At 42.3% G+C, this 13830-nt stretch overlaps 1 protein-coding gene and 1 long non-coding RNA gene across 3 annotated transcripts in view; one reads left to right on the forward strand and one right to left on the reverse strand.

Moving 5' to 3' along the window:
- The window catches only part of LOC126983971 (uncharacterized), a 33238-nt gene extending 30497 nt beyond the window's left edge, over nucleotides 1-2741 (forward strand). Inside the window, exon 3 of one of the 2 annotated variants that reach the window (XR_007736309.1) lies at nucleotides 2223-2741. This is a non-coding gene — a long non-coding RNA (uncharacterized LOC126983971). The remainder of the gene's footprint in view (nucleotides 1-2222) is intronic. The other variant, XR_007736308.1, reaches the window with a different exon arrangement.
- LOC126983970 (uncharacterized) overlaps nucleotides 1-13830 on the reverse strand; it is a 135484-nt gene that overhangs the window by 30388 nt on the left and 91266 nt on the right. Inside the window, exon 3 of the mRNA XM_050837247.1 lies at nucleotides 10322-10444. Coding sequence (XP_050693204.1) covers nucleotides 10322-10444 — 123 coding nt within the window. The remainder of the gene's footprint in view (nucleotides 1-10321; nucleotides 10445-13830) is intronic.

Here is a 13830-nt window from a genome sequence, read left to right on the forward strand (position 1 = left end):
CTACTAACTGCATGATCTCAAAGTCTTAAATATTTACTAAGGAAGCCGATTGTGACTGCTGTAACCTGCCTAACTTATTTCTACATTAATTAAAAACAAACAAACCAATAAGAAAATAAGACAAAATAAACAACTTAAAAACATACATTAACAAAAGAAACATAAAAAAAGAGAACAAGTCTTAACAGAATCTACATAGAGAGAGAGAGAGAGAGAGAGAGAGAGAGAGAGTAAAAACCACGTCCCCCGGCGCGAACACATTGATCAATGGGAAGTCAGTCGGTGCAAGGCTCTTCCCCTGAGGCTTCTCGCTGCCCCGGGGTGAAAGAGGAAGGAAGGAAGTGGAGGGGGAGGAGGAGGAGGAGGAAAGGGGGAAAAAGAAACGGGAGGGGATACGGCAGGATTAAAATAGCGAAAATTGCCTGTGAGAGAGAGAGAGAGAGAGAGAGAGAGAGAGAGAGAGAGAGAGAGAGAGAGAGAGAGAGAGAGAGAGAGACGGGAAAGCAAGTTGAAAACGAGATGTATGTACGACTGTGTGTGCGTATGTGTGTGTGTGTGTGTGTGTGTGTGTGTGTGTGTGTTTTCTGTCCAACAAGAAACGAACAAACTTCCTAAAAAAACACACACAAAAAAAAGGAAGGAATGGAAAAACAACTCGGGTCTCGGACAAACTTTCGAAATTAATGACGATGCTGGTACTGGAGGAACATCTGAAGGAAGGAGGGAAGGAGGGAGAGAAAGTAGGAGAGGAAATAAGACAAAGGGAAGGCGAGAGAGGAGAAGTAAGAAGAGGAGAGAGGGAAAACGAGGAAAGCGGTACTGGAGGAACATCTGAAGGGAGAAAGAGAAGGAGGGAAGGAGGGAGGGAAGGTAGGAGAGGAGATAAGACGAAGAGAATGAGAGAGGAGGAGTGAGAGGAGGAGAGAGGGAAGAGTGGAAGACGGGATTAAAGGAAAATTTCAGTGGGAGGGAGAGAGGGAGGAAAGGAGGGAAGGAGAGAGAGGAGGAATGAGAGGAGGAGAGAGAGGGAATAGTGGGAGGCGGTACTGTAAGAATATATCAGTGCGAAGGAGGGAGGGAGGGAGGAAAAACAGTGAGGAAAAGAAAGCATTGGAAGAACATTGAGAGGAAAGACAAGAAAGAGACAGAAAGAAGAGGGAAACAGGAGAGGGAAACAGAAGGGAGAAAAAAAGGTAGAACAGAGTAGATGAAAAGGAGTAAGACGTATTTGTGAAGGAGAAAAAAAGGGGAGGAAGTAATATAAGAGGGAGTGAGAAAAAGGAGGTAAAACAATGAGTAATGGAAAGGAAAAGGTGAGAGAGGATGAGTGGGAGAGAAGGAAGGAAATAAGAGTACTGAAAAAAAAACATCGAGAGGAAAATATAGAAAGAGGAGAGGAGAGGGAGGGAGAAAAGGAGAAGGAGATAGGGCAGAAGAAAGAACATTTGAAAAGTAGAAGAAGCACTTGTGAAGGAGAAAAAGAAGGAGGAAAGAATAAAGGAAACCAAAAGACGAGAGAGAAAGAGAATGAGAGTGGGAGAGAAGGAGAGAGAGAGAAAAGAGAGAAGGAGAAAGGGAAAGAAGGAAAGTCATAAAAAATAATAGATGAAAAAAAGAGATAGAAAGACGACACAAATAAAAGAAAAACAATCATGAGAAAGAGAGTGAGAGTGAGAGAGTGAGAGAGGTAGTACTGGGGCTCAGGTGGCCAGGTATATTAGTGGCGGTGGTGGAGGTGGTGGGAGCTCAGGTGAGAGTCCAGGTGTGTGCTGGTTAATTGATAAAGGTAAAGGTGATAATCCTGAGCCCTCGTAAGGTAATTGTAATAATGTGGCTGGAAGGGAGAGGCTGGTAACATGAATAGTATTATGTGGTAGTGGTAGCAACAGTAGTAGTAGAAGTAGCAGTAGTAGTAGTAGTAGTAGTAGTAGTAGTAGTAGTAGTAGCATAGTTAATATTAGTAATGGAAGTAACAACAGCCACATGAAGAATGAAGCATAACCACAAAAATAATAGTGACAGAACAACAATAATATCAACAACAACAACAACAACAACAACAACAACAACAACAACAACAATAATAATAATAATAATAATAATAATAATAATAATAATAATAATAATAATAATAATAATAATAATAATAATAATAATAATAATAGAAAAAAAGTAATATCAATCAAAATAACACCACCAATAACACCGTGTACTTGTCACAGCGTGAAGATACAAGCTACAAGATACAAGATACAAGATAAAAGCCTTCCCGAACTCTTCAGGCCTCGCGGGATAACGAGATAAAAGTGACGAGAATAATTAAAATGCAACGTAACGCCTCGACCCTGCTTATACGTTGTCTGTTTCCAGGAGGCGACGAGAAGCGATGACGAAGAGGGACGTGTACAGCGAAGGATACAACGATTACGAAGAGGATTCCAGAGTTTTTCTTTGTCTTTTTTATATTACCGGGATCGTCTTTCTTTTTGTATAACTATTTCTCTTTGTTTATGTCTTTCTTTTACTTTATTTCTTAACATTACTCTTAGGTATTCACAGCGAGGGAAGTTCAATTATTGGGGTAAAAAAATAAAGTACAATATCTAACTCTGATTCCCCATAACCCCAATACCCGCTGTCTGACCTTGATGTATGTAATGACCCCTCACAACCTTAACTTTACTTTCAGAGACGTTCACAGCGAGGGACATTCAATTTCTGGAGTAAAAGAGAATAATAAAGTACAGTGTCATAACCCTGACTCCCTGTAACCCCAAGAACCGCTACTCTCTGACCCTGATGTATGTAATAACCTTTCACAGCCTTAACATTACTTTCAGAGACGTTCACAGCGAGGAACATTAAATTCAAAGTACATTTAAAGTTCATTCAAAGTACAGTGATTCCCTGTAACCACAAGAACCGCTACTCTCTGATCTTGATGTATGTAAAAACCTTTCACAGCCCTTAACAATATTTTCAGAGACGTTTACAGCGAGGAACATTAAATTCAAAGTACATTCAAAGTTCATTCAAAGTACAATGTCATAACCCTGACTCCCTGTAACCCCAAGAACAGCTACTCTCTGACCCTGATGTATGTAATAACCTTTCACAGCCTTAACCTTACTTTTAGAGACGTTCACAGCGAGGGCCATTCGCATATTAGGGTAAAAAAGAATAGGAAAGTACAGTGTCTAAACTCTTGCTTCCCCGTAGCCACAAGAATCACTACTCGTCGACCTGATGCACGCAATGGCCCTTCACGGCTTTAACTTTACTCGTAGAGGCATTCACAGAGGGTGGCGTTCAGTGGCGGGCCTTCAGGATACGTCCAGTAAAATAAACTTATCCGTGCTCTTCTCCTCGGCCAATCACGTAAGAGGAAGGAGTCAAAGGGGGAAGTGACTGGCCGGGCGGACGAGAGGGAGGAAAAAGCTCTCACATTATTGGACGCTGGAGGCGCTTTCGTGGAAGTCTGTGGGTTTGGAGGCCAGGCAGACAGAGAGACGGAAGGTTACAGATGAACAGAAAGACAGACAGTGACATGACAGACAAAGATACAGACAGAACGAAACAGGTTGAAAGATAGGTGTTTGGAGGCCAAGTAAACAGACAGAGAAACGGAAAGGTACAGATAAACAGAAAGACAGACAGAGATACAGACAGAACGAAACAGGTTGAAAGATAGGTGTTTGAAGGCCAAGTAAACAGACAGAGAAACGGAAAGGTACAGATAAACAGAAAGACAGAGTGACATGCCAGACAAATATACAGACAGAACGAAACAGGTTGAAAGATAGGTGTTTGGAGGCCAAGTAGACAGACAGACGGAAAGTTAGGCAGAAACAGACACACAGACATATAGACAGACAGAGAGACAGACAGATCAAAAGACAGAGACGTAAAGTTAGACAGAATGACAGAATGGCAGACAGACAACCACAGACAGACAGAGACGAGACAGGCAGAACGAGACAAAGACAGGAAGGAAGGTAGACAAACATAAGGAAACACCAGGATTTACAGATCAATAGACGGATAGACAGACAGACAGACATACACAGACAAGCAAACATACATGGTACACGAGGAATTACAGAGAGGATTTACATCGCGTGTACATAAGAAAACAGATACGTAGTTAGGCATTCGGGGTCTGCAGAGAGAGAGAGAGAGAGAGAGAGAGAGAGAGGTTCGTCAGCGTGCGAGTTAATCCCCGGAGCAAAGCCTCGTTCAGGTAGTTCAAGGCTTCGGATCCGCGCGGCTTCGTTGTGAGCCCGCGCGAGGAGTTTCATTAGTCAGCGGCCGGTGCAATGCGGAAACCCTCATTCATGCCCACGAGATAATATTCCCCCGTAACGACGCTTTCAACCTCAATACAACACTCATACCTACCTATTTACGCATTACATTACTATTTACTTATCTACAATGAAAGGTAAACGTCTTGGATTGATGAAACGGCAGCGAGAACATGGGACCTTTGATACCGCCACTCCAGGTCACCGACATGGCATTCCTCATTTATGCTCAAGATGACATTCCTCAATAACGACGCTTCAAACCTCAATAAAACACACATACTTACTTATATAGGTATCACAACCACTATCCACCTATCTTTAGTGAAGGTAAATGTCTTGGATGATATAATGATGGAGGGAACATGGGAGCTTTGATGCCACCGCGCAGAGACACCGCGCAGCCTCGCCCCGCAGGACAGCACCATACACCGCCCGCCGGGTCACGAGTGTCGCTTGTTTGTGTCGTTTTGCAAGTTTCATCGCCCTTACAGCGAGTGCCAGTGTGTCGGGAGGGTAACAAGGGACCCAGGACAGAACAGGTCAGGTGAGCACGATACTCTGGTGAGCGGAATGTAGAGTTAACAGGAGAGAACAAGAGATAAGGGACGGGGAGAAGGGTCGGTGGTGGTGGTGGGGAGTTGAGGGAGAGTGTATGCGTGTGGCTGTGACTATTTTGGGTCAGAAAACTGCAAATACAATATGTGCTGAGTACGACATTTTGGTAACCCTGCCTTGGCTCCTCAGTTTTCACTTCAGTTCAAACAATAACAGTGGCGGGTAAAGAACATGGCATGGATTACGTTCAAACACCAAGCTCGGATCCTTTTCTTAGTGCTCAGTCAGTTCCCCGCTAACTATACACAGCTTTTCGTAGTGTGTAGTGCTCCACGTAACAGCTGAGAAGCCCATCTAGCAACTCCCAGCATGCCGAAATAAAGGTAAGAGATATTATAAGGCCCCCTACACCCCACTGTCCTTCACCCCTCCACCAATATTCACCCACTCCAACACAACAGGCACCTTCAATATCTCTTACAAACGCACCAAATCTCCATTGGGGTGATGTACAGTCGCGGACAAAAGACCTGCGTCGCTTCCAACCCCAGCGTGAGTCCGAGACACCTGAGATTCCAAAAAACGTGTGCCATCTCTTGGATTGGTGCTCCGTTTGTTCGAACCTCAGGTGTGTCGGACTCACACTGGGGTTGGAAGCGACGCAGTACTTTTGTCCGCGACTGTACTTGCTATGTATATAAACTCGTATGTATCTAATCTGTTGATGTATGTATGTATGTTATGTATGTATGTATGTATGTATGTAGATAGGTAGGTTGGTAGGTAGGTAGGTATCTGTATATTCAACTATTGTAATGTCTTTTAAAATTCATATCCTTGTGCGAGATATGCCAGAGTTGAGCGAAAAAAATGTAGCTTTTCGTTATTTTCCTTTTTTTTTTCGTGTCTTGCCCTGCGGTGTTTGTGGCGTGGAGGCTTCGCGTGTTTTGGAATGACTAGTTCGCCACGAGGCAGACATTTTCTCTCTTGATATCCTCCCCCCCCTCCCCCCCCCAAAAAAAAAAAACGAAAAAAAAATCCCCACATTGTCAACAAAAATTCATTCAAGTATTGTTTTGCTTCATTTGGATAAGCCTCTTCATGCTATTTTTATTTGTTTTTCCATTGTTTTCGTATAATCTCTGGAGGAATGTTATTTTTGCCTGCATATGATTAAACAAAGTATTCGGTCCACATCTCCTGAAATATAATACTAGCTTCATTCTCCTTCTTCTACTTTAAAACGTAAAACAAAATCGTATTCGAACGGATTATACTCTTCATATTTAATAGTTTATTTTCAAATCATATATTCCTTTTATACGTCATGCAGTTTTATTACTAGTTTCAATTTGTTTTTACTGTATGGATTTTAATTTAGTCTCAATCTTCATTATGCAACATTTATTTCGTTTTTATTTATCATCTATACCATCTTTATCGATCCATATAATCTATTAATGCGTCATGGTGTTTAATTTCTAGATTCAATTTCTGTTTATATTGTATTCGTTTTAATTCAGTCTCAATCTCCATCTTTCAACTTACATTCCATTTATATTTAGTTTCCATTTCTTTCGACCAATAAGTTCCCATTCAACCAGTTTCATTTCGTCTAGACTCAATTTCTGTTTATACAATATGCGTTTTAATTTAGTCTCGATACATTATGTGACTTTTACTTCGTCTATATCTAATTTCCATGTCTATATTGCATCATCTCTCGATCAAAATTGTCTTAACACATCATTCAGTTTCATTTCGTCTAGATTCAATTTCTGTGTATACAATATGCGTTTTTTTCCTATCCATATTTTTTCCCGCGCTGTACAACAAGAGTGAGGGGAAAAATTGGGTTTCGTATCGAGTAAATCTTATTTTTCCAACCGTCTGGGATTCGGGCGAGCCACAACAGGCAATCCTGGAAACGTGGACGACCAAATATTGTGTAAGGGGGTGAGGGGGTGAGGGGGGAAAGAGGAGGAGGAGGAGGAGCACTTAGGGAGGATGGAGGAGGTGAAGGAAGAGGAGGAGGATGGGGGAAGGAGGAGGAGGGAGACGGGGATGGGGGCAGGAGGGGGAGGAAGAGGGAGATGGGGGATAGAGGAGGGGGAAGGGGATGGACATGGGGGGAGCAGGAGGAGGGGGGAAGGGGTGCAGGGGGAGGGGGTGAAGGGATGAGGGGTCTGGGGTGAGGGGAAAGGGGAGGAGGTGCTGGGGTGGGGCCGCTGAAGGTATATAAAAGTGGAAAAATAGATTGATAAAAAAGTGGATATGTGGTTAGGAATTCGTGGTCTGCGGGTTACGGAGAGAGAGAGAGAGAGAGAGAGAGAGAGAGAGAGAGAGAGAGAGAGAGAGAGAGAGAGAGAGAGAGAGAGAGAGAGAGAGAGAATTAATTGGCAGTGTTGAGTTTTGAGTCTTTACGTTCTCTATTTTTTTACTCTCATTTGCATGTTTTTTATTTTTTATTTTTATTTTATTTTAACATATTACTGCAACCTCTGTCAGCCATTTTTTATATATATATTTTTTTCGTCTGTCGATGTCTGTCTGTTTGTCTGTCTGTATCTGTTTGTCTGTCTGTCTGTCTATCTGTTTGTCTATCTGTCTGTCTGTTTGTCTGTCTGTCTATCTGTTTGTCTGTCTGTTTGTCTGTCTGTCTATCTGTTTGTCTATCTGTCTGTCTATCGCTCCATGATTTTACTCTCTTTCACACACACACACACACACACACACACACACACACACACACACACACACACACACACACATCAAAACAGCCCACCCGTAATTTTGGCAGCCTTCCCTTTGGTCAATAATTTGATTTGTCGACTTTCATTTAAGGCAACCTTGAAATGCATAACTGATTCCTCTTTGTGTTTGTGTATGCTTTTTTTTTATTTGTTAGAGTGTATACGTGTGTGAGGAGGGGGGAGGAGGAAGGGGAGCTGTGTGTGTGTGTGTGTGTGTGTGTGTGTGTGTGTGTGTGTGTGTGTGTGTGTGTGCTGTCATTGTTGCAGAAAAGGTGATTAATATTTGCGTTTTATGAATAGTTTAAATGTAACGTATTGTCGAAGTACATTCATATTGTATACATTGATAGCTTTGCAAAATTCATATCCCTTATTGTCAGCTCGCTTCTTTTTACTCGCTTGGCTCCCTCTCTCTCTCTCTGCATTATTCTACTGCCGGAATGGATGCAAAATTTCTTTCTTATAATATCCTGCCTTTACTTTATTTTCTGTCTATCGTGTTTATATAATCGTGCGTGTACGAGTCAGTTCTCAATCTCCTGTTAGGCGGCACTTCCCCTTCTCTTCTCCCTCATTCGCTCAGCTCATAGACATCAGCGTTTCTGTCAGTGGCTTAACTTTGGGCTCTCTCTCCCCTCTTGTTCCACCCTTCTCCCTCTTCCACACCCTCTTTCTCTCCTGTTCGTCATCCTCATATTTGTTCTCATTCTCCTCCCTCCCTCGTTCTCGTCCTCGTCCTTTTCATCCTCCTCGTTTTCCTCTTCCTTGTTCTCATTTCATTTTCCTCCTCCTCTGTTTCGCCCTCCTCGTCCTCCTTTTCCTCTTCGTATTCTTGTCCTCATCATTCTCCTCCTTATACTCGTACTCCTTTTCCTTCTCTTCCTCCTTCTCCTTCTACTACTACTACTGCTACTACTACTTCTTCTACTGCAACGACTATTACCACTGTGACCATTACCACCCCTAATACTACTTCTCCGACAGATAAACCCAAGCAATCCATAGGTTCCCTTAAGTCGAGAATACAGTGACGAAAGGCGCGTAAGTATACAGCCCTCATATTCCTCTCCCTGACCTTTTACCTTTAAGAGATGTTAGGATATGAGCGAATGTTTTAGAGAGAAAGATTAGTGAGTGCAAAGCGGCTTCTATGATGACGAGGAAATGGAAATGGAACCAGAAAATATATACACCAAGAATACTGCTGCTGTGTGTGTGTGTGTGTGTGTGTGTGTGTGTGTGTGTGTGTGTGTGTGTGTGTGTGTGTGTGTGTGTGCATTCGTTTGTAAAGGGAATTTATTTACCGCTGTTTTTTTTCCCCCCTCGTTTTTTTTCTCGTTTTTCTGACGGTCAAACACGACAACTCAGGTCTCGCTTTACGTGTGCGTGTGTGTGTGTGTGTGCGTGTGTGTGTGTGTGTGTGTGTGTGTGTGTGTGTGTGTGTGTGTGTGTGTGTGTGTGTGTGTGTGTGTGTGTGTGTGTGTGTGTGTGTGTGTGTGTGTGTGTGTGTGTGTGTGTGTGTGTGTGTGTGTGTGTGTGTGTGTGTGTGTGTGTTCGCTTAAACCACATGAAGTATTAATTTCCTATTTAAATAAGGACGTCTTTTACTTCTCTCTTCATGTTATATCATTTTGTTCAGAGAGAGAGAGAGAGAGAGAGAGAGAGAGAGAGAGAGAGAGAGAGAGAGAGAGAGAGAGAGAGAGAGAGAGAGAGAGAGAGCATGTTGTTTGCCAGAGAGAATAGAACTGTTATTTACTAACACACGAACAAAAAAATAAAATGTTGTTTAGATTAAATATCGAAACAGAAAGCTTGTTGGTAGGACAGACAGATAGATAGATAGATAGATAGATAGATAGAGTGCCTAACTAAGGGAACGTCATGAGTAGAGTGTATGAAGTAAGGAAAGTCGTAGTGTGTTTGCATAACGTAACCTGAGTCGGTGCTGATGTAAGGAGGTGCGGTAATAGAAGAGTAGAATAAAAAAAGAAATAGCGTAGACATGAAGGGGGGGGAGTGTGTGAAAATAGTGTAGAGACGTCCGTGTGTGTGTGTGTGTGTGTGTGTGTGTGTGTGTGCGCGTGTGTGAGAGAGAGGATTTAGGGGAGCGGGATGTGAGGGGGAAATAAAAGCAAGGGAGACGAGAGAGAGAATTGATGATTGGGGAGGACAGACGAGGGTGTGAGGGTGACAGCAGAGTGGCGGGGAAGGTAAGTGGTTGCCTACTCTGATGGAAGGGCGGGAAAGGTGCGGCCAGGTGGAAAGGAGACGAAAAGATGATGTGGTTGTGACGTAATAGTGAGGAGACTTACTAAAGCGAAGATGCGGGAAATGGAAGAGATTGATAGATAGATAGATAGCTAGATAGATAGACTGATAAATAGTTGAGTGAGGAGGCGAGTAAGAGGAAGAGATAGATGGATAGATAAATTGTTACATACATAGTTAGATAGCATATAGGCAGATAGATACCTAGATAGACAGACTGATGGATAGATAGATAATGAAACAGACAGACAGACAGAGAAATAGACATACAAACAGACACAGAAACAGAGAGCCATTTATTAAGACAGTACCAGAAATAGACACACACACACACACACACACACACACACACACACACACACACACACACACACACTCTCATCCCGTTCCCCTCCTCCCTCCACCCCCCCCCCCTCACAAACGAACACACACACTCACCAAGCTCCGGTCCGCAGAGGGTTGGAATAACCTTGAGTATGGCTGAGCAGTTTGAGTCTTCCTCGCAGAGCTGTTTGGCATAGAGACAGTTCAGGGTCTGGTGCTCCTGCTGCTGCCGCTCGCCTGTTAGAAAGAGAGAGAGGGGCAGGTCAGGGTTACTGTGACCTCGAACTCTGTAAAATTGTAGACTTGCATAAAAATAAATAAAAAAAGAGGAAGAGAGTGATATGTGTTGTAGGGAGTTTTTGTGGTTGTTTCTATGTTCCGTGTTTTGTGATTTGTAAGTGGATGGGATTATAAGGATATTTGCTTTTAAAGAGAGATACATAGAGAGATGTATAGATAGATAGATAGGGATATATGAACATCAAGAGAAGATAGTTAGAAAGGCAGAGTTAGACGGATAGAGACACAGTTAGAAATGCATACAGAGTTTATAGACATACATAAATTCATGCAAACAGATAGATAGACAGATACAGACAGATAAACCAACAGTAGAGGCAAAAAGACAGAAAGAAAACAGAAACTAAACACGAACATTCAGACAAATAAAGAAACAGACAAATAAAGGAGCAGACGAGACAGAAGCATAAAAATAAATAAAGAGAGGAAGAGAGAAAACGAAAGAGTCTGATATCAAAACCAGACGAACAGACACTCGGATATAAAACTAAAGCAGCATAAAAAAAGTAAGAACATTAATCGCTTCACTTTATTCATTCAATCAAGCGCTCAACAACCCGTGAAAGGAAGAGAAATGTAACGGTTTAATTTACAGGTGAGGGCAATCAGGGCCTAATTAAAGCCATTGTTCTACCTGCGCCCACCTCCCACCTGCTCTGTCCGGCACTTGTTTGAACGCCTCTTGAAACAATGGGAGAAAAAGAGGAAATGAAATGAGATGAAAAGTGGAACAGTAACGAGAAACTCCGTAACAGGATTCTGACTCACTGACGGATAAAACTTTAGTGAAATTCTCTCGTCTCGTGATCTTAGTATCCTTTGGGGTCCTGCAGGGTCTCATAAAAGTGCGTAGAACATGGAAACTTGGACGAGCAGGCAGCAGAAAGCCTGTTTGCTCATTGCGAGGCTGCCTGCTTTCCTCGGTTTAATCAATCCGTCGGCCACAGGAGTGACCTGTGGAAAGGATTGAAGCACTTCTGTACGTGCCCGTGTATAGGTTCAGTTCACTTCCGAGGCAGCAAAGAGACGATGAATGCGATTCTGCTCGAGAAATAACTCCTGCCGATATCTGTACTGCATCGCTTCGCTTGAATTGTTTTACCGTTGTTTCTTGTTCTCGTGTTAGTTTGTAGCGTGAAGAATTTGGAGTGATCGACATTGTTGAACTTGTTCAAGTAGTTGAAGACTTGTATTAGGTTCCCCCTCAATCGTCTCTTTTCCACCGTGAAGAGGTTGAGTCGCTTGAGTCATTCTTCGTAAGGTTGCGTTCTCTATTATGGTAAAATTTTCGTAGTGCGTCGCTATATTTTCTCGAGTAGTTTAATGTCTTTCTTGTAATTAGGGGACCAGAAGTGCACTTTCGGAGTCCTGCAGGACCTCGTAAAAGTATGCAAAAGGAGGAGAAGGAGAGGGAAGAGCAGGAGTAGTAGGATTATAAGGAGTGGATATGAAGAATATGTAATAAGGTTAAAAAAAAGTAGTAGGAGAAAAGAGGAAAGAAATGAAGAGGAACCCGAGGCGGAAGATGTAGAGGACTGTGAGGAGACGTAGAAGGAGGCTGAGGAGTAGGAAGTAAAGATGGAAGAAGAGCAGAAGGAGGAGTATTAGGTGAATAATGAGGATATTTATGAGTTGAGGCTAGGAGGAGGAGGATGCCAATTATGATATTAAGTAGGAGAGTGTAAGTTCAAAGTAAATTTATTAGTCTATTGAAATTAAAAGGTGTGTGTGTGTGTGTGTGTGTGTGTGTGTGTGTGTGTGTGTGTGTGAGAGAGTATGTGTGTGTGCGGAGGAAGGAAGGAGACAGGGAGTGAAGTGGAGGGAAGATGGAAAGACGAGGAGGAGGAGGAGGAGGAGGAGGAGGAAAAGGAAGAGGAAGAGAAGAGGACGTGTGTAGGAGTTTGATAAAGAAAGTCTCCTCCTCCTCCTCCTCCTCCTCCTCTTAAGTTAAAGAGATAAAGCTTCTCGTCCTTCATCGTCTTTGTAACTCTCTGTTTTCTACGTTTTTCTATTCCATTTAACTTTATTACTCTTCACCTTTCCTCTCTTCCTTTCTTCCTCCTCCTTTACCTTCTCTGCCTCCTCCTATTTTCTCCTCCAGCTCGATTCTCTCCTTTTTCTTCCATCTCGCTTTCATCTCCTATCTTTTCTCTCCATCTTTTTTCCTCCTCCAATATTTTTCCTTCTTTCGTTCATCGTTTCCCTTTCCCTCGCTTCGTCTGATCCTCCTTTTCTCTTTTTTTTTCCTGCATCGTTTTATATTTTCTTTTCGTAATATTTTTCCTTGCTCTTCTTCCTCCAACTCTCCTCCTCCACCTCCTCCTGTTTCATCTCTTCTTCTTCTTGTTTCTTCTGTTCCTGTTCTTCCTCTTCCTTCTCCTGTGTTTCTTTAAATTTATTTCTACTCCTGATATTCTTTAACCTCCTCCATCTCTTTCTTCTGATCTTCCTTTTCATCTTTCTCTTATTTCTCCTTTCTCTTCTTTCTACACATTTTTTTCGGCTCCTCTTCCTCCTCCTCTGTCTCCTTTTTCTCGTCTTTCTCACTTTATTTTGTCAATATTCTCCTACCTAATATATTTTTACCCATCATTTTCTCTCATCTTCTATTTTTTCTTCTTCTCCTCCTTCAGCATCTCTTCTTCCTCTTATTTTTCTTACATATTCATTCCCATTATTTCCTCTCATCTCATCTATTTTTTCTTCTCTTCCTTCTATTTTTTTTACTTCTCTTATTACAGCATCTCATCCTCATCTTCGTTCTACATATTTATCCCCATCTATTTTCGTCGTCCTTCTCCTCCTCCTTTCTCAGCATCTGTTTTTCTTCTTCTTTCTCCTTCACATCTTTTTAAATCAGTACCTTTTGCTTTCGTTTCCTTCTATTTTTCATTCCTCCCTTTTCAGCATATCTTCTTCTTCCTCTTCTTCTTCCTCTCCTGCTCCACGTCTTTTTCAACCTTCACCTTCTGCCTACACAACACTTTTTTTTCCCTCTCCACGAGTTCGTTTCCCTGTTTGCTTTCCCTGTTCCTCGCTTCACCAGGCTCCATTTTGCTCCCCCCTCCCCTTGTTTCCTCGCCTCCAATCACCATGCAAATACGCCTTCCCTGTTTATCTATTGGTCCCGTTTTTTGATGGGCGCAGATTGGAACCGCAGCAAGCCTTTTTTCACTTTCTGTTTCTCAGCTGTTTATTGTTATTTTTTTATGCGTCTGGTCTTTCTTTGTCTATTCTTGCACTGATGATAGTTGTTAGTCGTCATTTGTTCTGTTGTTTACTTTTATATCTCTTTTCTGTCTCTATCTATCTTCTGTCTGCTA

The sequence above is a fragment of the Eriocheir sinensis genome, chromosome 55 (assembly GCF_024679095.1).
Source record: "Eriocheir sinensis breed Jianghai 21 chromosome 55, ASM2467909v1, whole genome shotgun sequence".
NCBI lineage: Eukaryota > Metazoa > Arthropoda > Malacostraca > Decapoda > Varunidae > Eriocheir > Eriocheir sinensis.